At 41.7% G+C, this 23,869-nt stretch overlaps 2 protein-coding genes across 3 annotated transcripts; both read right to left on the reverse strand.

Moving 5' to 3' along the window:
• Positions 1–985: 985 nt before the first annotated feature.
• akap10 (A kinase (PRKA) anchor protein 10) lies at positions 986–16,845 on the reverse strand. Of its 2 annotated transcripts, none has more exons than XM_053441977.1 (15): positions 16,640–16,845; positions 14,138–14,185; positions 13,506–13,682; positions 11,139–11,630; positions 9,936–10,034; positions 9,759–9,843; positions 9,474–9,597; positions 7,776–7,912; positions 6,560–6,704; positions 5,800–5,961; positions 5,459–5,565; positions 4,111–4,193; positions 2,574–2,626; positions 2,305–2,397; positions 986–2,213 (listed from the first exon to the last, which is right to left on the reverse strand). In XM_053441977.1, exons 1-15 carry the CDS (start codon positions 16,659–16,661, stop codon positions 2,208–2,210), a joined length of 1,833 nt encoding a protein of 610 aa, XP_053297952.1. In that variant the 5' UTR covers positions 16,662–16,845; the 3' UTR covers positions 986–2,207. The 2 variants fall into 2 exon arrangements, with proteins under 2 accessions (XP_053297952.1, XP_053297951.1); XM_053441976.1 differs by having other exon boundaries at positions 5,459–5,568.
• Positions 16,846–17,802: 957 nt separating this feature from the next.
• On the reverse strand, positions 17,803–23,496 carry c15h11orf54 (chromosome 15 C11orf54 homolog). Its single transcript, XM_053441221.1, has 8 exons — positions 23,332–23,496; positions 23,133–23,231; positions 22,045–22,118; positions 21,840–21,941; positions 21,558–21,734; positions 21,126–21,275; positions 20,933–21,049; positions 17,803–19,776 (listed from the first exon to the last, which is right to left on the reverse strand). Exons 1-8 carry the CDS (start codon positions 23,396–23,398, stop codon positions 19,609–19,611), a joined length of 954 nt encoding a protein of 317 aa, XP_053297196.1. The 5' UTR covers positions 23,399–23,496; the 3' UTR covers positions 17,803–19,608.
• Positions 23,497–23,869: the final 373 nt, after the last annotated feature.

Genomic DNA, 23,869 nt, shown 5'->3' on the forward strand with positions numbered 1-23,869 from the left:
AACGCTGCGCACGAGCTTTCATGGAGCGATCGAGAAATCACTCCATTAAAATAAAAACAGTATTTGAGATGATTAATTAAACAACTTTAATCTCACTGTAAATAATCTCAATAAATAAATAAATAAATACTCCTGAGCATCGGGAATAAACAGTAAAAGTTCACATCATTCGTTTATTAACTGTTGCTGACAGGTAGAAGCATCATCTCTAACCCAATCAGTGCTCAGGACAGGGGCTGGTTCGTGTGTGTGTGTGGGGGGGGGGGGGGGGGGGGGGGGGGGGGGGGGGGGGGGGGGGGTTGCCTATGCAAGTCTGGAATGAAGAATAAGCAACATGTGATGAAAGTTATGGAAATGTAGATGATTAATGTTATATAATATTTATCAGTAATTTATTAACAGCAGGTATAACTGTACATGTTAAATACATCCAACTGCATCGAAGTCACCGTCTGTCGAAGTCAGCGATCGGGAGAAATGCTAGTGTTCTAATCAAGCGCATGTTAATCAGCACTAATCTGTCAATAACTAATAAACAGCAGGACATGACGTCATCAGTCAGATCCTTAAAAACAGGAATGAATTGACTGTAAACAATTCATAGAACTAAAGTGTAACCATGGTGACGTACAGCCCTTGGAGATGAGTTGTATCTTACAATCGGTGGATGTTGCTGAGCCTGCGTGAGACGAGCTGACTGAAAGTGAACTGAGAAACAATGTACTGAGTCACCAAGGTCCTTCCTCTGGTGAACCATAGCAACACAGCAAATGTCGCCCCCTCATGGCCAGAGTCAATACGAGTCCTCCTATTTAACTGAGCGTGCCAGTTTAACCACATTTTCAACTACAATACTTTTTTTATCGTTATTTTTTTTTATAAACAAAATCAGCCTGTTAACATCATCGACCTTCTGTGTCGACATAACCCTGGCCTGCAGTGGGCTGATAATACAATACCGTACAAACAAAAATGAGGACAGACAGAATGTTTCATAATATCTGTATTTAAATCAAACACAATTTTAAATATATTATAGATTACGTACATGTACATGTCAGAAAACATTAGTGGTACATAGTACCAAGAGTCTTTTCTGGTTCCATATCTTGGTAAGGCTCAAAAGAAATAAAAAAATAAAATAAAAAAGTTGAATTAATTGAGCACACGTTCCAGTTGGTCTGGTTATCACGGATGTTTGTTTTACCGATGCAAGAAAAAAAAAAAAAGCTGCGATCATCATAAAAAAGGACTAATGTTTATATATGGGGTAAACCAGAAATGTAAAAACATTTAGAACATTTTTTTGGAGTTTTCCAACACAACCGGAGCATTTTAAGTACATTATGGAGTATTTCTTCTTCTTCTTCTTCTACACTCTATGAAGGTGCCAGGAGGTTAACATAGGAAGTCCAAGAACTGTATCAGATCCTCTCGTGTTTCATTGTCACAGTTCCAAATGTTCTACAGTACGAACAGTTAACAGCCAAGGTAAGGACAGCCCATGTGAGGGAGCAGCAAACAGAACTACTCCAGGCAGGCTGAGGGGAAGCAAATGCAAATGACAAAACTGTACATTGCTCCAAACCGGGGATTTTCCTTCTTCACTAGCTGAACCTTACACAAGGTTTTAATCTAAAAACAAGGAATGCTTCTAAAAGGTGGGCGTGTCACCAGGGAGTGTGGGTCATTCAGTCTTTGACACGTCCTCCATAGGTCCGAGATGAGAAATTGTACAAACACTATGGCTGCAGCCGCACAGCGACAGTCCGGACGATAACGCTGCTTCTTTTCCTCCAGCTTCATGGTGGAGGTTCCCATCCTGAGGAGCCAAATCCTCCAATCAGACGCACGCTCTCTGCGCTGCTTTTAAATTTCACTACACATGACCCTTTATAGTGGTATGGAGTTGGAGGCTTCAAACAATTATCTACTTCAAGTTGTCCACTAGCCCATGCCTGAACATTCACAGAACTGAGCTCACAACCACACACTCACCCACACACTCACACTCACACACATATACACACACACACACACACTCACACATACACACATGCGCGCACAGAGACGTGGTCAGGGAGGTGATAGAAAAGCCTTGTTCGCTCTCAGAGTAATGCAGTTTGTTGCAGGGTGAACCCAGAGCCACTTTGTCACTGTCTGGCCGGTGTCCGCAGGAAGTGACGTTCCTTTGGTTTCATAGCAGGTCATAACTGCAGACAGACAAAATGACAAATAAAAGACTTAGAGAAGAGCTGCGGTCACCGTTGCATGGGAGCAGGAATACTGAGCGAGGGGTTGTACCTTGGTGGACTTGCCGGGGCTGTCGTGATTTGACTGGTGGACGACGTCGTTGACGATCATCTTGGCGATCTGCCACGCCATCTCTTCCTGGGCCTTGAGTCACAATACAATCTTTGATTCAACACAGACTTTTATCTATATTCTTCAATAAATCATAAGTCATGGAGTGACGTCACACGGGCCAATCTGAATGCAATGCCCTTGAGAGGCTCGCTCTGAGCCTCAGAACACTGAATCATTTATGATTATTTTACATTTTGCTGTCTCACCTCATCGGAGTTGCCTTGGACCATTTTCTTCATGGCTTGAGAGAATATGGAGCCTGAATGAGAGGAGAGGCAGAGGGAAGGAATTTTCGTATTAGTGCCATTTTTTCTTTTTATAAACAAAATTAAAAAAAAATATTTAGATGTACATAAAGGAGTCAAAAGCAGAAAAAATTAAAGATAAACACAATAAAAATGGGGATCTGGGATAGTAGGTGGGTGGTATGACTGGGGGAATGAAAGGTTGCAGCTGCTTATTCCATTGAGACCAAGTCCAGTCCCTTAACTGAATAAAATAATAGATGTAATATGAGGGGGATTTATAATATTTTGACTTAAGTGAATAACATAAACATTTTGAGGATGAGGTAAACTCTTTGTGTAAGAAGAGTAATCTGTACTAACAGATTCTGTGTGTGAAAATGAAGGGACAAGATTTTTTCAAGTGGAAGCTATCCGGTTTCAGTTTGTTGTTTAACCAATCACATTTGAGGAGCAAAAGAGGAGGGACACACTGACAAAATGCATCTGCTTGCTAATTTATCTGGTTTCATATGCAGTTAGCTGTTTATAGAGATTAGAGAAAAGTCATCTGGACCTAAAACACCTACAGAATGTATCACTGTTTGTGTAATGTGAGGACAAACGTTCAATGTGTTAGTGTGATTGTGATAACAGAAACCAGTTGGACTGTAAACAGTACGGATGGTGAGCTCCTGGCTCAGATATCTGCTGTTTACACCGGAAGCCCAAAAATATTGGCCACCGACCTCATAGGCGATTTCTCATTAGATGAGAGCCGATGGGCTCTGAGATTGTTGGAGGGAGTTACCAGAGTGTTACATCTGGAACTGTTAGTGTAACCATCGATACGCTTACATACGTCCATTAGCAGCTATTTCACTTTACACAAATGAAGCCTCGTCTTTCAAGCTCGTCTAGTTTCTACAACTTAAAACCATTCTCGGTTGCAGCCCCTTGAAGGTTTTGGGGTTAACACCGGGTTAATGTGCTAAAAGATAACGGTTTTCTTTGTTACCGATTCTGAAGAACAATTTCACTAATTGATCTACATAAGGCACTTTGCAGCAGCAGTACACATCGCTGACAGTAGTTAATAAATTCTTGACAGTCTGACTTCAAACTTGAACATTATTCTCAATATGCAAAATTTAAAACATATACTGTATTTCTCCTCTGATTGAGTTCAACTTTCTTGAAATAAAAATAAATAAATAATCTTCCTCTTCCCTTTCTCTTTTTACGCCTTGCCCCGTTACTCTTCTGTAGTTTCACAGCCTCTGAGTGATTTCCTCAGAGGGAATATATTTAAATATTTCAGAAGACAATACGCTGTAAGGAGAATAGACGCAGCCACTAGAGGAGGTTTATATTCATGGGCACAGAGTAGGTGCTTTTCACTGAATGGAGGAGCCAGATAAAATATGACAGAGTGAGGGCGCAGATACACAGAGAGAATATTGATATGGATGAAGGTAGAGGAGAGAGAGAGAGAGAAAGGAGTCTCAGTGTATCGTGCCTTTGGATTTCTTCACATCCGGCTCGGGCTCTGCCTCCCTGATAAACTGGCCCAGCTCATTCACCTTCCCGAACGTCATCTTCCTGAGCAGACAAGAGGAGAGGAGACGGGTGAAGACAGCACACAGAGCTAATGGGACAAAGCTGAGCCTCAGGCACACGCAGCAGCATTCAAACACAACTGTTAATGTGTATCCATTCCATCACTGCAGTTTCAATGGAGGCAGGGGTAGTAAAAAGGGACCCCAGCTTTCAACAAAATTATTCTCTTGAGTTATATTTCTAGAGGATTTTTCCAAGCACACTCATAAAACACTTTGCGGCAGAGTCAATAAAAACCAGATGGATACAAGCATTGAATTGAAACGGCAGTGAGAGCAATCTCAAGACATAAAGAGGAGGAACATAAAAGAAAAGGGAAACAAAAACTAATGGGGGGGGGGGGGGGGGGGGAGATTTAAGATAAATTAGACCACGTTAAATCTGTTAAAAGTACATTTTTGGGTTGTGATTTAAAATACCAAATCAGTGTTTTCTAATATTTTAACCAATCAGACACAAATCACATGAGGTTTTCTCCTTTGAGCTGACCTCTTTATAAAAGCAAACCTGAAGTTTTGGATTGATTTCCGATCGTTCAGACTGCCACTGGCTCTCAGACCTGGTATACACATCCGTCTTAGGTGATCCGATCACAAGTGGTCAGCTCTAATTTCAGGTGTGAACACAACCAACATCTTTTCACTGTGATCTAATGCAAATGCGTTCTGAGCCACATATGAAGGCCCTCCCACTCAGCTGACGTCTCTGGCCCACGACAGGTTAAACAGCATTTTTATGCTACTCACTCATTGAGGTCACAACATCAACAATGATCAACACATACAGATTGATACTATTCTTAAATTGGTCGAATCTTTCTTCACAGCTGCGCACATTTATTCTTTTAGTCGCTCCTGACTCCGCTCGCTCTCGCCCTCTGTCTCTTTCTCTCCCTCTCGCACCGATACACAGACACAGTCATCTATAAACTCAAACTGGCTAAAAGCAGCCTAACTCTCTTTGTGTTTATTTGCATAAAGGCGAGGGAAGTGAGATACAATGAATAATGGTGACAGGAGACATATTTAATACAAGGTGTTAAAAACATACTGAGCTCTATCCACTTGTGATCAGAACTCTCAGGACTGATGTTGATACCAGGTCTGAATAGGCTCTCGTTCATTTCACCACTACATGATCCCAAGTGTGTGCAGCGTTTTAATGGGGGATTGGCTTGATCTCTATTCTTCTGATGACTTGTATTCACCCACATGACAGGAAAGAGACATTGGACACACTCAGCTCACCCAGCATACGGCCGCTGATACAAGGATTCTGGGTCCAGGCTGGCGATGTCCACGGTGATCGCCTCATCGAAGTTTTTAAGGATTTTTATCGCTGCCCTTTTGGCTCCCTGCTGTAGGGAAGACACAATGAAGTGAACGTTAAGCTACGTTTCAGGTAAATTCCATTTTTTCCTCCTCAGAAGACAACTAAACCACATGATTGATCATGACCCTTTGGTATTAACAAAAAAAATATATCTTCATCATTCATGTAATGAGGTGGAGCAGGTCTAAATGCCAGCAGACAGGGGAACATCCCCTCAGGGGTTGAAGATGTGGGTGAAAGTTTAGGGAGGGGTCACCTGTGAGGCCTCGCTGACACTTGAACCCGAGCGGTTGTTGTCCGCGAGCCCGCTCTGACCGGGAGCGCTGACATTCACAAACTCATCCGCCCGCACCGAGTTGATGAGGTCACTCAGGTATTTGTAGTAAAGGTTGCAGGACAGGAAGCCTGGCATGTAGACCTGAGCAAATGCAAAATAGGGTGAACTCTGTTAGAAAATGATGAGCTTCCTTGGTTACAAGTTACAAGGGTTTGTTACTGACCTTTATGTTCTAACAACACTGTTGAGCTTTTGTTTCATTATTGCAACACAGGTGCATGTGTCAGTGGTTTAATGGGACAATTTGTCAGTGACTTGCACCAGAAAAGCTTTAGGATCCTACTATAAGTTTTCCACAGGTTTTTACAAGGTCAATTGAAGACTTATTAGGCTCATATTGAATCAAATTTGTAAAGCACGATAGATATGAAGGAATATTGGAGTCCAAGAAAACGCGTACACAGGTGAAGATAAGGTAAAGTAACCTGGGAGAGAATAACCCTGGAGTCGAAGCAATTCTCGTAGGCTACATCAATACTACTACGTTTTCATTCCAGAGTTTGAGAATGTTTCATGCTTTAAATGGCGATATTTCTTAATTGAAAGCTTCATATATCTGTGTTATACTGTGTTGATGTTAACATAGCTGCATAATTCGTCGTATCTTAAAAGGAGTACAAAAGAGGTCCCATGGTAACTGTTAAAAAGTCTTTGTTTGGTCTCTATCGGAGAATCTGACCTTCTCCATTGTGGTCCAGGCCTGTCGGAGTGGAGTGGTGAAACAGTCGGGGAGCGGCCCTCCCTCTCGGCAGATATTCGACTCTATCTCCATCCGCACAGAGTCGCCGAAGCCCAGAGGGTTTGTGGCTTGGAGTGAGAAATACCTGAAGGAGGCAACAGAGCGATGATTACGATTTTAAATCACTGCCAAAATCACAATTACATTTCAAAGAGGCTTCAAAAAGCAGTATCTTAAAATGAGATTCATATTCATTCATTCCATATAAAGGACAGAGGGTGTTGTGTGGCGCTGGAAAACGTTGATGCTGAAGAAGCAGGTCAGTGGGCTGGTTGAGTGCATTTTTGAATCACGTTATTAATGAAACAAAGGCCAAGATAAAACCTCAGGGATCGCAATTAAGAAATGGAAGAAAAGAGGAGAAAGAATGATGTGTGTGCTTTGTCATCTGCTCTGTATTATTATAGATAGTGTGTGTCCTATACAAAGCTTTCAGCAGACAGAATTACACATTAATACGATTTCTAAAGGCTGTAGAAGAATCATCCAATTAAAGACTGGGCATCAATCATCAGTTAATTAAGCTGAGTTAAGGAACTGACCTTCACCTTCTAATTACAATATGATTAATATATAAAATACTGGAGACAAATATTACCCACATGCAAGAAAATAAAATAAAGCAAGTTCAACTAAGTCGGCCTTCCTTCGTGTTACCTGGTACCAGGCTAATATTACAGGTGCATTCAGGTGATTCAAACATACAGAATATGATCTGAGATGAAAGAGTGATACCCGTGGGACCATTGAGCCTCAGTAACAGCATACAAGAGCAAAATGTCAATTACACAACCAGAATGGAAGCAGCAGTTGTAACACACTAAAAGTGATGAACAGATATTTAGGAATGGAGAGTGTGGAGTTTTACATGTGTTAAGAACAGTGAGGGCCTTTTGCTTAAAATGTGATGAACTATTATAAATACTTAATGCACATTATAAAGTTAAAATTGTTGAAAAACTTTTCTCTGCTGCCAAAGCAGGATAGGAGCTAATTAGTGGTTTGCCAAGTTGTTGTTTTTTTCCCAAGAGACAACAGAAGACGAATTAATAAACAATTTTCATAAAGTCTTTCTAAACGGCAGATTAGTGGAGGAATGAGTGTAAAAGCATCAGCAACGGTTTAATGAAACAGGAGCAGCTGATGGAACACCTACTTGTCATAGAGGATCATGGCGTCATTCTGCGCCTCCTGGCCGTCATACTGGCCCTTTTTATCTGCTAGTTGGTTCTGGAAGTTGTCTGCTGCCAGCCAGAACTGCAGAACATTCATCGCCTCCTCCTTTTCCATGTACTACAGGGGATGAGAGCGAGGAGCAATACACAATCAGCGTGTTTTTAAGCCGTCAGTGTTTCTTAATTAACTTTGACACTTTATATTTAGAGGGTTGGACGTGGTGTTAAATGAAGACTTCTGCATTAGATTACTAGGATAAGAGAGCAGACGCCTTTCGTTCACTGAGAGCGATCAGGTTAAGAAAACAATCACTTCCTGTCACAAGACATATCCCAGCGTGGCTTCGCATGGAGTTGAACTTTGGTGAACTTTGATCCGCGATAAACACTTAGCAATTGTGTATGTGTGACTGTGCCCTTACACCGATGGCATAGCCGCCAGGTGCAATATGGGGCTCAGCATCTTGCCAGAGGACACTTTAACATGCAGACCAGAGGAGCCGTGGAACAAACCGAAAGTGCTGCTCCGCCTCCTGATCCACAGAAGACCAAAACGTTTCCACACTGAACAGCCGATTTGATATTTTCTTAAACCTAACCAAGTAGTTTTGTTGGCTACACCATGACTGAAACGGAATATAGTAAAGCAATGAGGATATTTGGTCTATTCAAAACAAGTCATTATCATCTTCTGATATAATACAGGGGTTGAACCCTGTGCTGGACCCTTTCAACTACGACCTCCTCCCCATGCAGACTTTGTTGCTCTTTGTATATAAAGCAGTGCAGTGCCCATTCTTTTTTCTGTGTGCAAAGGGCTGTTTGCCTGGCCTGTGGTAATGCTTCTTTCTGAAACTGTAAAAGTAACTTGCAGTAATTGAGCCTCAGCAAGTAAAGACCAGCTGCTGGACTCCATAGAACCCTGAAAGTTCCCCTGTTTAATCATTTTATTAATAATAATGATAATAATAATAATAACTTTATTTGTATGGCACTTGTCTAAACAAGGTTACAAAGTGCTTCACACAAAGTCCATGGCAAATTAAAGAATCGATTGAAATAAAAGATATTCTGTTCCGTTAAATTTAATAGCCAAATCATAATAATAAGGTCAATGAGCAAGTTCAGTGAAGCTGGAGGATAAATTGTGCTTGTCGTGAATGAGCTGTGGTTGGGATTGAGTCTAAGCCGCCGCTACTAAAGAGCGCTGGTTGCCTGTTTATGTTTAGTTTATGAACATTGAATGTATCAAATTAGACACTTTCCGCCCTGGGCCCTTAAAAATACACAGGTCAAGTGTGAGGATTATAAAGATGATGGTTCTTGAGATATGCTTTCTACATAGAGAAGGAGATTTCTGGAATTTTTAGACCGAGGCTTTACATATAATCTGACTTCCTAAAGCCTTTCTGCTACAACGTAATTTTAAATAAATGCCTGATGGCAGCAGTTATTTTTTCACCCAGTAAACCATTTTTTGGGTAAAAACACAGCTGGTGAAGCCGAAAAAACAATCACTTAGGGAGACATTGAGTGTTCCAGTCTGGCTGGAAATAGCTGAATAGAATATTGCACATATTATCAACACGCTCTTCAAACAATAAGTGTGGATATGTGTTTGTGATGATAAATACCAGGATGCAATAAATAATGTTCTGAGAGCCACTGAACTCACTCACCTCAGAGAAGTAGAAGAGAGCAGACTCACAAAACAAGATGTCCGCCAGGAACACAGAGCCACTTGTCAACACTTCAATCTGGTATTTACAGAAATGATGGCTCCGCAGGAAATCACAAAAGTGCCTGGAAATGAAAGGGCAAGTGGAAGATGAGAGCAGCTGCTACTGTGGATGTCGAGGTGGAAAAATGAAAAAAGAACACCAGTGTCACTTTAATGTCAAGACATGGTGATGAGGAGATGTGATGTATTAACTCCTCTGCATAATGAAAAGACAGAAACTCACTGTTGCTCCAAGATGGCGAACACTAACGACTGTGCAATAACGAAGCAGTTTGGGTCCACCATGCCATCCTCTCCACATATCTTAGCTGCACAGAGGAAGGACAGAGTTATTACTACACAACAGCATACAATTAAAAATGTGGTGATTGGATTCCTACTGGCAGCATCGGTATCTTACCGACTATGTCATTTCTGAAGGGTTCTGTTACGGGGATGGGCCTCACGGCGTCTGGAGAGATGAACTTGGTGAAGATGGTGACTGCATCTTTCTCTATACCTGAAACACACAGAGGCAAACAGCTGATCATCCAGAAGAGAAGGAACTTTTAAAGAGGGAAAAACTGTTTCTCTCAACCATCCCCAGGCAATAGGCAAGTTTCCATCCAAATGTAGCACAGATATTAACAAAAGGTCCAGAATCACCCTCAGTTAAAAGAAATTACAAATTAATGTGAAAATAAATGTGAATATTGCAGAAGGTTGTGGTGCCAATTCTGAAGTCCAGCCTCATGAAATTGTAGAAAAACATATAAATAATTAAAGGAACAGCAGTCATATTTATAACTCTATATGTATCAATCTGCATCTTCACAATTATTACATTTACCAGAAGTTTGAGTGACCCATTTTTTATATGCGTCATAATCTATTCACCAAGTCTGTTTCAAGGGAATTATATATTTCCATTATCAGGTGAATCGAAGCACATTTACTGTATCTTTGCTTTCAGCTACTCAAAATTGTCAACAATTTAAACATCTCAATTTAAGTCAATCAATGGAAAGCTGACTTTCATTATATTTTTCCTTTGTGTCCTTTGAGTGGTTGTATTGATGTTGTTTTAAAAGTACAATATGCAACTTCTGCCACTAGGGTTTCACAAGCAAACATTAACAAAAGACCTCATTTGACCTAGCAGCGTGGGATTATGGGAGATGTCTCACCATTGGCCAATGAAAATCGACCAGACGTGTCTCAGGCACAAATCATGTTCACGGATGAGGTCACGTTGTAAAGATTAATTCATGTTACGCAGCAAACAGCAATGAATGATCCAATATGAGTGACCGATACAAACAGTGCAAGGAAAAAATGGCTAACTGGCTAAAAGAGTGTTTTTCCATCGTCATACATCATATGACCCGGAGGTTCCAGCAGAGATGGACAAAGGAAAAGGTTTAGAAGATATGAGTTTGAACATTGTTGAAAACATTTTGGATAATTTAAATACACAAGTTAACTAAATGTATAATATAGGTCTATTTGTTGAAGTATTGTGAAACTTAACTTTCTGCATTTAAAACATCCCGAATGAATGTAAGAAATTCAATATTTCTGTAAACATTATATTAATAAAAAGGATGATTTAAAGCAGACTCACTTTTCATGAGCTTGTCAGAGAGCTCCTTCAGGGTGCTGTTAGACTGCACCTTGAAGGGAGTCCCCGTCCTGGAGGAGGCCTGCCTGCTGGGTGTGTCTGCTAGGGGGGTGCCGGGTCTCAGGCCAGCCTCCGTGCTGGGGGAGTCCTGCCACTCCGATGGCACTGTCGGACGTTCGGTGCTACTATCCCGCGAGAGGGCATTGGGTGTGTGAGAGGCCGCCGCTGGGAGCTCCGAGCCATCTGGCGAGGCGGGGACGGGCTCGGCCAAGGAGCTCTGTTTGACAGAATTCAGACTGTGTGCTCTGACTCGCGACCAGCTGGAGGAGCGGAAACTCTCGGCCTCCAACCAGAACCGAACCAGGTGGTCTGCGCCCTGCAATTCCATGAAACGCATATAGTGAGGAATCGCCACATTGTCCCGCAGGACCTGGTCCACCGTCTTGGATAGTCGAGAGCGGGTCTCCTGCGGCTGATAGTTCACACTGGAATGACCTGAAACAAACAAACAGACACACAACTGAGCGATCAACTTAGCAGACATATGTTTTAGAAATGTACATTGTAGACTTCAGGAGCATATTTATATTTTCAACACTATATCTCTAGTCATACAGTAAATCACATTTGAAGATAATGAAATATTGCGTTAACCGTCAAGCTTTATAAAACTGTATAGAAAAAAATGTCATCACCTTTGAGTATTTGTATATGATGATCTCAATTCAAAATTATTCTTAAATTATAAAAAGACATCTTTAATTCTAGTATTTTGTGTATTTCATGTATTTTAATAAAAATCTAAAATTACAGATTGAATATTAGCACTGATGATTTAACAAGAAACATTGCTGTTAACATGAGATTTCCACTGGCTTTAAATAAAAAATGGACAGTGAAATATAACTGCAGACTGAGCAACACAGTTTCTATTATTTACAGCTTTCAATATTCAAAACAGATGGAAGATAGAATTTGCAGCACATTGATGGGAGCTGGCACAAGCAATGGAAGATAAAAGGTGGATTTTTCTCAGTTCAGATTCAAAAAATTTGGTGCAGGCTGAAAGCTGACGTGAGCTGAATTCCAACTCAGAGATACTTATATTTGAATTTCAAACTCCCCGTGGCCTTAGACTATGCAATTTCACAAATGATTTAACCCAGACAAACTTTTCAGAGCAGCACAGCTGCAGCATCATGTGTCCTGTCCGTGGTGTCACTCGTGCGAGTATTAGGTGGTAAGCCGTTGACAGTTTCTAAACATTTGAACACTGGGGGAGAAACCTGAATCTGAAAGGATGTTGCAATATTTGCCTTAACTGAAATAATTGTTTTATGTTTGAGTAGCATCCGGCATCCAGGAGCACTGCTAGCACAAACACATACATAAACTCAATCCTAGAAGACAAAATAAGCAAGAGAGCATGCTCACAGACGACAAACCCCAAACGGATTATGATTCAGAGCTCATCAGCTGTAGTTGGACTGCAGCGTGGGCTGAAGCTTTGTGCTTTTGCGTTTGCTTTTTGAAAACAAAACGGTGGTTCATGTTGGCTTTTCACCTTCCTCCTTGAGATGATACAGTCAAGGCCGCCTAAATACTGAGCACTGCTACACTCAAAACAACCAGTGCTAAATAAACTACTATCAGGGCAACACCATGGAAACCATGAGATTAATGTGGTTCTCACTGCCAATCTACTGATAAGTCCACTAGCCTCAGCTCATGTTTAAACTGCTACAGCTGCCTGCAAACTCACATTGAAACTTGTTATCACTTGTGCCCAGTGAGTTCAACCCAGTCCATGTGGTCCGGGCTGCAGCACAGGTTACTCCACCTCAGGTCTGACTCACGCCAGGAATTCTCCGGACAACTCGCTCGTACAGTTCCTGTCACTGCCGTCATTCAACATTTCAGCCACACTACGCATCATGGCACCCGCCATCCATGCACAGAATCTAATTTTAGATCCCTTCTGATAAAAGGGAGGAGCCGTTTCTTCAGCGCGTAATCACATTAGAAGACTGCAAGGGATATGTCAGCCTGATTGACGCGCTTTGGATTGTTTGGCTGCTCATTAAAAAAAAACTGATGCAAGACGTCACACGAGTGCCTCACACAGGATTAATGGACTGTTTGACACTTGCACAAGACGGTTGGTTTGTGATGCAAGAGTTACACTCAGTCAGAGAACATTACTACAAGAAACCTAATTATTCCCCATAAGGTAAACATAATCTGACATCTAATTTTCCATCTATAACAGAAACTCAGAGAAACTGAGAGAATTACAGAGTTATTAAGTGTAATTATCAAATGTTTGATTAGCCCTTTGCATATTAACACATCTAAATTCAGTCTCTGTACCCAGATCTCCAAAGTGCGCAGCCTCCATGTGGCTCGGTTGCTTCTTGAGGATGGCGGTGCGGCCGCGGGCGAAGGAGTCCATGTTGGCAGAGATGGCATTGATGGCCACATGGCTGGGCCCCGCAGCTTCCTGGATCGCATGGTTCCTCAGTCCTAACGATGGAGAGTCAGGGTTGGCTGGAGTTGGGAGTGGAGGACGGGGGATGGCAAAAGAAGAAAGAGAGCACAGCTATGTTAAAGTTCTGAGTGGACTGGATGAAAAACATCAGTGTGACTTCATGAAAAGGGCTTTTTAGTGAAGGTTTTTTTTTGGACAGAGCTGAGAGTTACTGCTCAGAGGCCTCAGGGTGTGGGATGCTGGAGACAACAGTGCATGTGTTTCTCTTGATAGTTTGAGGTCAATTTTGTTACTTGTGACTACATAACTTCAGGCCAATAGCTGTTTGAATCCCCTAAGATGGTCAAATATCTGTATCACATCTGGGCAAGAGTCAAACATTGCACTGATAATAATTACAATATCTGATATGAAATACCCAATCATATCATAAGTCCTTAAACAAAGGATTATTAATTCAACAACATAGTGAAACACTTTCATAACCTTATTACCCTGGTAAATATGAACTCACCTCTATTGACTTTAGCATCGGTCACTTTCTCAGGTTCTTTGCTTTTGGCTGTGAGGGAGAAAGATGAGAGCAGGATTGTAACGGGAGAAGCAAACAACTTTTTGATTCACAATACAGGGCAAGATGAACAAAAATGAGATGGATGGAGGGTTAAAGTAAAGGGATTAGTGTGATGTCACCGGAAAGACTCACATTACACATTATATAGATAGATACATAACGACAGAGTGAGGAAAATAATAAAAAGCAACAGTGAAGATAATAGGGAGGCTGAGGATGTTTTTACACTGGACAACAGCGTTTGTGACCTTGGTCTCAGCTCTGGTCTGTCAGACAACAAACACCTGAAGCCGTCTACAACTCAGTGGTTGTCAATGAAGTTGTACATGGTGATGCCACTCCTAAGCTCTGTGCCTGGAGGCAAACACTCATCAGACTGACTCACCATTCATATCTTCAGATCAAGCTGTCAGGCCGAGTATCAATTTCAAACACAATACAAATTGGACTGAGGGAGGCCAGGGGAAAGGGTAAGAAGATGCTCTTTCAGAAAGACAAACTGGCAATGGTAGGCTGTCACAGAAAAAGGCCACGGCCCAACAACCTCTGCTGCATAGATCTGAAGCATCGTACATGAAAACACTGACTGTCTTTGTTCTAAATAAGTGGTTGTCAAACTTTTTCTCACATTCCTCCCTTCAGAAGTTGCAAAAGTATAAACCTCCCCAACACCACAATTTAGTTTATCTATCATTAACAATGATAGGGGAAGCAATTAGTAAAAAAGGACCCAAATTGAGTTTTACTGAGGTAAGAGTCAACACCTGACAGAATCAAACTTTTTTGGTATATCTATATTCATCCATGCCCCCCATGCAGTGGCTCTATGCCCTTAACTTTAAGAACCACTGTTCTAAGTTAATTCATTCATCAATCAAACTATTTTTTTTGGATTCATTACCAGCTAACCCTTTCCCAAGGAAAACCCTCTCTTCCTGTCTTGTGTGTGTCATCTCAGTTCAGAGAATTACAAGAGCATTCTCAAATAATTCCTCCTTTTGGGGCCCTGCTGTGTCAGCTGCTTTCACAAGTCTAGCCTCAAAGGAGGGAAACTACTAATCTCACTGTTTTTAGAAGAACAAAAAGTGCCGCCAGATTTCCTGAAGAAACACAAGTAAAGTTCAACTGAAATCCATGTCACAATCACTGTCTCTTCACTTATTTCTATCCTATCTGTGCACTCAAAGCAAGATACGACTTGTCTGTAACCTGGGGCAGTGGAAATGTATGTGGTGTTTACAGTGCTTCTTATTTTAACACTCTCATTGCCTCTCAATGAGCTTCTAGTCTAACACACAGCCAGGCAGTAAATCCTATTATCATGAAAGTAATAATGTTCCCTTTGGATTAATTATTACAGGGATGAGATATCACACTGCACCTACTGGATTAGGATGTGAGAATAACAGATGGGGGGGTGTCTGTGGCTCAGGAGTAAAACGGGTCATTCAACCTTGGCGGATCGATTCCAGTCCCCCCCCCCCCCCCCCCCCCCCCCACACCCTAAATTGTCAAGATACTGAATCCCATACTGCTGGCAGTGTATGGTGTATAGAGAAAGTGTTACACATAAATTCACTGAATGTGCGTGTGAATTAGTGAATGGAAGAACTGTGCTGTAAAGCCCTTTGAATGGTCATCCAGACTAGAAAGCACAATATTATCATTATGGATTCTGCAACATCAGCTCCACTGGGTTTCAGCAGCTTAGCACAGACCCCATGACTTAGAATGAAGCTGCTAAACAATAATGAGCCATTTCTATGAAACACTTTTACTGTCACTCAGTGGCCATTATATCATTAGGTAGCCTAAACAGTGAGGATTTCCCCCTGATCATGTTGCTGATCCTGCTCTCATTCAATCCAATGAGCGGTGCATGATGCTGAGCACTTCGACACATCCCTTGCTAGCTGACGCTTCCCGATAAGGACCTCACATGTATCTTTCTTACTGATGCCTTATTTACAAACGACGGGCAAGTGTGAGCTTTTTCAGAATGGAGCAGTAAGCAAATGTTTAGGTGAGGCTACCTTAGCTTGCAGCTACAGCACAGCTCGGGCTAACGCAGGTAATGCTGCTCATAGGGTGTTTAAAACGGGTTTAAATGTATTTTAAGCGGTCCCCGTGATGCAAGTGAGTTGTTAAACCAGTTGGCAGCTCCCCCTGACAGATGTAGCGCCACCTAGGCTAGCACTAGCGTGAATGTGACAGGGAGGATAGAGAGGCCAGCCCAGGCTTAAGCTAGCCGTGTGACTGCAGAGAGCAGCGGCAGCAGGAAAACCCGCTTCCCCGGAAACCCCAGTGTCCTCAGCGGCTTCACCCGCGGCCGCAGCCTCGGTCACATCACTCCGAACTAATCTGGGAGCGGAAAGCCGGGCTCCGGGCGCTGCGAGCCGCCGGTGACGTCGCAGCCCCCCCTGAGAGGAGCTGGTTCCTCACCTCTCCTCTTGAAAAACGACATGACGGGTTTCACGCTCCGGACGCTTCCTCGGCTCACTGACACCGACCCGTGTCTCCGCGGCTCCCCTCATTCAAAAGCATCTGTCCCGCACGCTGCCGGCGAGGGAACGGCTTGTGGTCGCGGCCCCGCTGTCAAATCCCAATTCGCTCCAAATCCGAGACCAGTCCAACGGCCATGTTGTCAATAAACGTCCCACTTCCGGGCTGGTGCCGCAGCAGCATTGTGGGAAATTATGCGCTTACCTGCTCTGGTCAGAAGAGGGCGCTGTTTCTGAATGAACAAGTGAGCAGAGGCCTCCGCCAACACTGCTCTTAAATTAAATATGGCTGCACACGCTCAGGTTTCAGTACCTTAGTGAGGATTTATTCAATTAACATGTTCTAGACTGGTATTATTTTTTTTAATCTTATTTTCCTTTTATTGAAATATCACAATCTGTGCTTTTGGACAGTGGGTGTCAGAGATGAAACGTAATCGAGTATATTTACTCAAGTACTGGACAATTTAAATATGATGCTACATTATATTTCAATTTTTTGACTGATTTACAGACTACAATTTAAAGAATGGGATCTATTGGCAGAAATTGAATATAAAATGAAAATACTTACGTTTTCACTAGTGTTTTTCATCTAAATTGTAGCAATTGCTGTTCTCTTTACCCTAAAATGGGCCCTTTATGTTTAAATACTTTATAATTACATCTGGAGCGGGTCCTCTCTACGGAGGCAGTCATGATTTTTACAGAAGCCCAGACTGGACCAAGTAAACACATTTTGAGTTTTTATGACACCTGAAGGCTGCCACAGGTTCCCCATCATATTCAGCTGTAACATGCAACTTCACCACTAGATATCATTAAATTCTACACATTGAACTTATAAAATACTGAAAATATGATGTGTTTACTGAACATTCTATCTTCTTATATATTAAAGTACCAAACTGTGAAGTAGCTTTAAATAGTTCCAACTTAACTTATTACATTACTTACTTCTTCTAATATATTAATTAATACATAAGAAAAGAGTTCATACCTCCACAAGGCCCAACACTATCCTTATGAAACCACATTTAAATTCATTAGATCCGGATCTGTATTTGGATTTTCACCAAAATTCACGCATTAACACAACATCAGTGCCCTAAAAATGACCCACTTTATTCTTCATAAAGATCCATTAAAAAATGCAGCAACAAAAATGCCCCAACCACCAAGTTTCGTGGTAATCCATCCCAAAGCTTTTGCATAAACGCATTTACAAACAAATCAAACAACAAACAAACAGATGAAAACATTACCTCCTTGGCAGATTGGATTTAATAAGGTTACACACCCCTGTTAAAATGCTCGTTTTTTTTTAAGTATAATCAACTGGAAAAGAAACTGAAATCTTTCAGGAAAATAAAATAATACAATGATGGGGGTTTCATATGTGTGTTCGCGCTCTTATAAATGGGGACGTGGCTGTGTTCAGAATTAATCAATCACACCGGCAATCAATTAGAGTGACTCTGATTAACCCCAAATAAAGTTATATACATAAATCAATCTGATAGGATTTCACTGACATTAACTCAGTTTCATCTTACAGCAAAAGCCACGGTCCGCAAAGAGCCTACAAAGCATCAAAGGGATCTCATCGTTAAAAGGTATTAATTTTTTTCCAAGGCCTTAGAAAACATATGAGGTCAGCTTTTAATTTTTTCCATCAAGTCTCCCAAAAGCATGTCGCAGAACGTTATGGCCTGATCAGATCGAGGTTGAATTTGTTGGACATAATTCCAAAAGGCATGGTTGGTGCAAAAACAACACTGCACTTCACCAAAAGATCCCCACACCCACGGTGAAGCATGGTGCTGGCAGCATCAGGCTCTGGGAATGTCTTTCTTCAGCTAGAACTGGGGCTTTATTCAAGTTGGAGGGAGTAATGTTTACTTCCAAATACCAGTCAATTTTGGCACCAAACCTCCAGGCCTCTGTTCCAAACCTGAAGATGAAGAGGAATTTCACCTTTCAGCACAACGACCCACAACATACCACCAAATCAGCAAAAGAATAGCTTCACCAGATCAAGGAAGATGGAAGTTTTGGAATGGCCCAGCCAGAGCCCATACCAGAATCCCAAATAATGTCTGTGGGATGACCTGAAGAGGGCTGTGCACAGGAGACGGCCTCGCAATCTAACAGATTTGGAGCGCTTTTGCGAGTGGGCGAAGATTCCAAGTAAAGATGTGCCATGCTGATACACTCCTACCCACAAAGACTGACTGTCGTCATAAACTCAAAAGATGCATTAACAAAGTATCACTTTCAGGGTGAGCACACTTATAAAACCAGACTATCATTCTTTTTCCCCTTGAAAATTCCAGTTTGTTCTTCAGCTGAATTGTTCTGAATACAGGTCACATTAAAGTTTGAAGAAGTTCTTAAATGATTTATTTTGGTGTAATTTGTTTGGCACCTTAACAACCTGGGGTGTGTAAACTTTTATAATCACTGTATTAATACAATGTGGATACTACAGTTAGTTTAACACAATGCAAAATGCTTGTTTCTCCCTCTCTGCCTCGGAAAACAGTACCAAACTAGACTTTACTCTAACTATCCGGTTTGATCTGCTTTTTCTATCACACTGGAGTTGGCAGGCAAGTATGTGTATCAAAGTCCCAGATCAACTATCAATTCAGTGGTACCAATTGTTGGTGTCAACTTCAGCAGTCATTGAACAAACAGCGAAAATAATTTTTTTTGGTTTTTTATTTCATGTAATTTAATGATTTTGTTTGAGGAGAAATGTGCAAGAATCTTGAGAGGGAAATGGGATTTAAGAGGAAACATTTTAAGAAGTAATGTCAACTAATCATTTTCATAATAAAACATTTAGATTATCAAGAGATGCTATGTCGCAAACATCATGAATGAATTTCCTCTTGTGCTTCAGTCTCATCCAACTTCGTGGGTCTCTGTGGGTCTGTCGATGCGGTAGACGAACTCCGCAGGCATGAAGTATCCCAGGTACTCCACACTGTCGGGTGTGGTGTCGATGTAGTAGTGGCCACCCTCTCCATGATGGCTGAAGCAGTGGGTGTGCTCCACGCGCAGGTCAAGACCCTGAAGCAACAGCAAACAGGGGAACAGACACTTTACAAACAGTTGAGTTTGTAAATGCACTTCTGATGGGTGCTAACACCACAAACGTATCATGTTTCATCTGTGGCCCTTTTGAGACCTGGTATTAACATCTGTCCTGAGAGATGTGATCACAAGTAGACATTGGTGAGTAAGTGTGTTCACACCTGACATTAAATTGTGTCCTGAATGTGTCTCCTGTGTCCCCTTGTGATTGGATCTCACTTCTATGCTTTATACTGTATCTAAATATATTAATTTTTGTTCTAATCAAATTATCCTTTTCTTACCCAGTCTTTGAGTTTACAACTAATTCTAATATAAGGGTAAATGTATGTGTGTGTGAGTGTTTGTTGGTGGAGCGGTTGTGCCACAAAAACGGATTTTACCACTTAAAGAAAAGTATCAATCATTAAAAGTATCAATCATTATGTAATGATCAGTGTTATGTGATATTGTGGCTGCAAACAAATCCTCGTAAGAACACTGAAAAGAGTAAGAAGACATCTAAAGTATCAGTCAGTTGAGTAGGTGGTCCTTCATATGTGGCCCAGGACACATTATGCATTCACACCATAGATATATATATAAAGGCTAGAGGTCTCGTCCGCGTTGCTCGCCAACGGAGTCGAACGTCTGCACATGGCGGCCATCTTGCCACAGGTGGCTCGCCCACCCATAACATTGTGTTGGTAGTGGTACATTAACTTTTTAAATAAAATAAAATAAAATAATTATGATGTATATTTGTAAAGAGATCTTGTACCTATATAGAACATTATTCAATAAAAAAAAAAAAATAACAGAATTATTCATAAGTATGCAGTGTCCTAACTACATCTCTAACGTTTATAACAAACTAAACTGAAAGTACGGACCACTACAGCACAATGTCATTGGGTGAGCGAGCTACCTGTGGCAAGATGGCCGCCATGTGCGGACGTTCGACTCCGTTGGCCGAGACATCTAGCCATTATATATATATCTATGGTTCACACAGCCAAACAAATATGACCTCATGCCTTCCAGATCACCTCCTAAAGTGATCGGATCTCTAGTCAGACCACTTTTGTTCCGCTCAGCATGGATGTTAACACCAGGTCTGTCACTGTTGTGCAACACTCTCTGTTTTACTCACCGGATCCCTGGAAACGAGCACCGACTGGCAGATGAGCGGAGCGCTGACCTCAAAGTGCTTGAGCCAGTTGTTGACCTCATCGTTGGTGTTGAGGGGGCAGACTGAGAACTCTCTCGGCTAGGCCAACACAAGAAGGTTAGTCGACACACGTAAGTGACAGTCCTACGTTTTCTGTGTCACATCCGTGATTTACCATGATGTGGATTTTCGCTTTCCCTTTCTGGATGATGAAGGTGCCTCCGAGCGCCAGGCTTTTATCAGGGTAGTGTCCCTCAAGCGTGTTCCTCAAGGCTGTCACGAGACTGTGGACTCCTGTTCTCTTCTTCGCTCGCACCTCTATGACCTGTGGAGGCACACGGGTGACGAGGGCACAGCAGGTCAGTGTGTCACTGTCCTTTTGTTAATGTTTATTAACAAACATCAGGAGCATAGGACCTGTGGTGACGGGGCTTAAGTTCATGCATTAAAACTTGGTTATTAACTCGTAGATAATGATTTTTTAAAGTTCATGTATAACCAGAAAGTTAATTATTGGCGGAAAAAACAAAGTGAATAATGACCATGCATTTTTGAAGGAATTGCAGTGCAAGCACGAGATCTAGTTTACCAGGATGCGACTGAATACCTTTCCAGGCTGCCCCTCACATGCGTAGAGATTACCCAGCAGTCCAAAGTTGCAGTCGGAGAATTTGTCACTGTATTTTTCCTGCAGACACTGGCCGTCAGCGGGGTTGATGGAGGAGTAGTAACTGCTGTTCACTGCTGGCCTCCCCTCTGCTTCTGTGAGAACCGCAGGCACCAGCTGAGGGAAAGAGAGTATTTCAAAAACTGGTTGCAATGACATTGTGACATTTGCTTTAAGCTGCGCGAAACACCTTCACCACCAATGTATTTTAGGTGAATTAACCTCTGCGTTCATTCCAACGATCCTGGAGGGAGCCGCCGCTGCACCGAGGATGAATGCTCCCGGCAGCTCCAGCTCTTTAGATATAGTGTTCATGTTGTATTCCTGGAAGGAGACCAACACAGCAGGTCAGGTGACTACAGGTCTTTTCACATTATCCTCTTGCAGTTTGTGCATACACTGCCCCTTTTGTGATGTTAGAAGCTACCTTGTGTTTTTGAACCAAGGGAACCAGGTATGGCACACCGCCCACATCGGTGATTCGAGGACTTCCGCACAGGCCTTTAATATGAGGACAGAGGATGTCAAGAGAAATCTTGAAATTTACTGCGAATAATGCTACTTCTAAAAGAGCCAACAAATCCTTCTTCATTCAGCAACAATATTGTTTTTTACATGTGCCTTATTGTATATTTTATATTTATCATCGATAATTATTTTTATCCCAACTTTGTTAGAATCCTCTAGAAACACTATGGACAGCTGCTCTCGGTCTGTATGTGTTAAGTGTCTCGTCCCTGACAAATAAACAACAATTAATAAATAAACATGACGCACATCTGCGAGGGCTAATGTTACACACATAAATATTCTTTGCTAAGTCAGTGTGTCAATTAGGACTGCACGATATAATCGGGTAAACATGCGATATGCGATAAGGTTACTAAATATCGCGATGATGCTGTGACTTGCGATAAATAAATATAAACAGTCCAGATTAAGATTTAAACTGTAGGAGTCAGAGACATCAGCTGAGTCTGAGAGAGAGAGAGAGAGAGAGAGAGAGAGAGAGAGAGAGAGAGAGCAGCTGAGTCAATGTGTGTTTTGGTTACTTCTCCAGGCTGCTAGTAATTCTCTGATCTCTCTCTATTCTCTTCCGACTAGCATTTAATTTATTATTGGCTTAATATATTGATATGCAGAGTGTGAATGCATGGCACATCTTTTCTATATGTATATCGCGCACGTTGATATCGCGATGACGATAAATGTTTGATATATCATGCAGCCCTAGTTTCAATATACAATCTGAAAAGCAATGCAACAACAACTCAAAGTTCATGCTTCACAAAGTATCCAATAGAAGCGAACTAAACGCACATCTGAGGCGTTCAATAGAGGGTTTTTCACATCTCTCATATCTAGTTTGTTGTGCATTATTTATTGGCAGCTGTGCAGACTGTTGTTTATTAAATAATGGTGGGGGGCTACAGACAGTGCTCTGAGACATGGATGACATGGAGTCTTTGCTGGGAAACTGAGTTCATAGTAGAAGTCGTAGGGGTGTGTTCTTACCTTTGACAGGGAAGTGGAATGGCTCTTGTGTGAGATCTGGACACTCCACAACACTCACCTGCACTTCTGCAAAGTTCTCCTCCAGTCCTGCCTGCAGTACTGTAACCAGCAGAAAACACATGACCCCATGTTTAATGAACACCCTGTTCTAACTCTGGGCCGCTGCCTGTGTGTGTCTGTGTGTGATCTGAGCTCTTACCCCCACGCAGCTCCTCCAGATGTGGAGCGTGCAGCTGGACCCTTTCAGTTCTGCGGATTTCTGCCATGACTCCAGTTGTTGGTGAGTCTCCTCAGACTGTTACACTGCAGGAGAGAAGGTGGGAGGTCATTGGCTCCAGCGAGTGTGGTTTAACTACAACCAAAGAGTGAAAACACTGGCAAGAGAGTCACTGTCCCATGTACTGGTTAATCGACTTTGCATTGTGAGTTAACTGCCTACATTTTAACAAACATATTCCGGTCCTTTTTTTTTATTGTAATAACTTATAAGGCCTGTACAAACAATTTGTCTTTTTTTTAATGTTTTATAGGCTATAATTATATATATTTGTAGAAATATAAATCTTTTAATTTATTTAAACCATCCATCCCCACACGCTATTTTTAAATTGTATTTTGTGCACACAAGATAATTACTAGTGCTCACAAAATAAAAACTTGTGCTCACAAGATAAACAACAAATTTGCAGTATGTTTATATATATATATATATATATATATATATATATATATATATA

The sequence above is a fragment of the Pleuronectes platessa genome, chromosome 15 (assembly GCF_947347685.1).
Source record: "Pleuronectes platessa chromosome 15, fPlePla1.1, whole genome shotgun sequence".
In the NCBI taxonomy this organism is placed as follows: Eukaryota; Metazoa; Chordata; class Actinopteri; order Pleuronectiformes; family Pleuronectidae; genus Pleuronectes; species Pleuronectes platessa.

Coding starts and splice junctions, on each gene's coding strand:
- c15h11orf54 (XM_053441221.1), bottom strand. CDS start 23,398: ATGGCAGAAATCCGCAGAACTGAAAGGGTCCAGCTGCACGCTCCACAT. Junction 21,942..22,044: donor CCTTGGTTCAAAAACACAAG/GTAGCTTCTAAC, acceptor GTCTCCTTCCAG/GAATACAACATGAACACTAT. Junction 21,050..21,125: donor AAGCGAAAATCCACATCATG/GTAAATCACGGA, acceptor GTGTTGGCCTAG/CCGAGAGAGTTCTCAGTCTG.
- akap10 (XM_053441976.1), bottom strand. CDS start 16,661: ATGTCGTTTTTCAAGAGGAGAG. Junction 13,683..14,137: donor CGATGCTAAAGTCAATAGAG/GTGAGTTCATAT, acceptor TCCCAACTCCAG/CCAACCCTGACTCTCCATCG. Junction 10,035..11,138: donor CTCTGACAAGCTCATGAAAA/GTGAGTCTGCTT, acceptor TGTGTGTTTCAG/GTATAGAGAAAGATGCAGTC.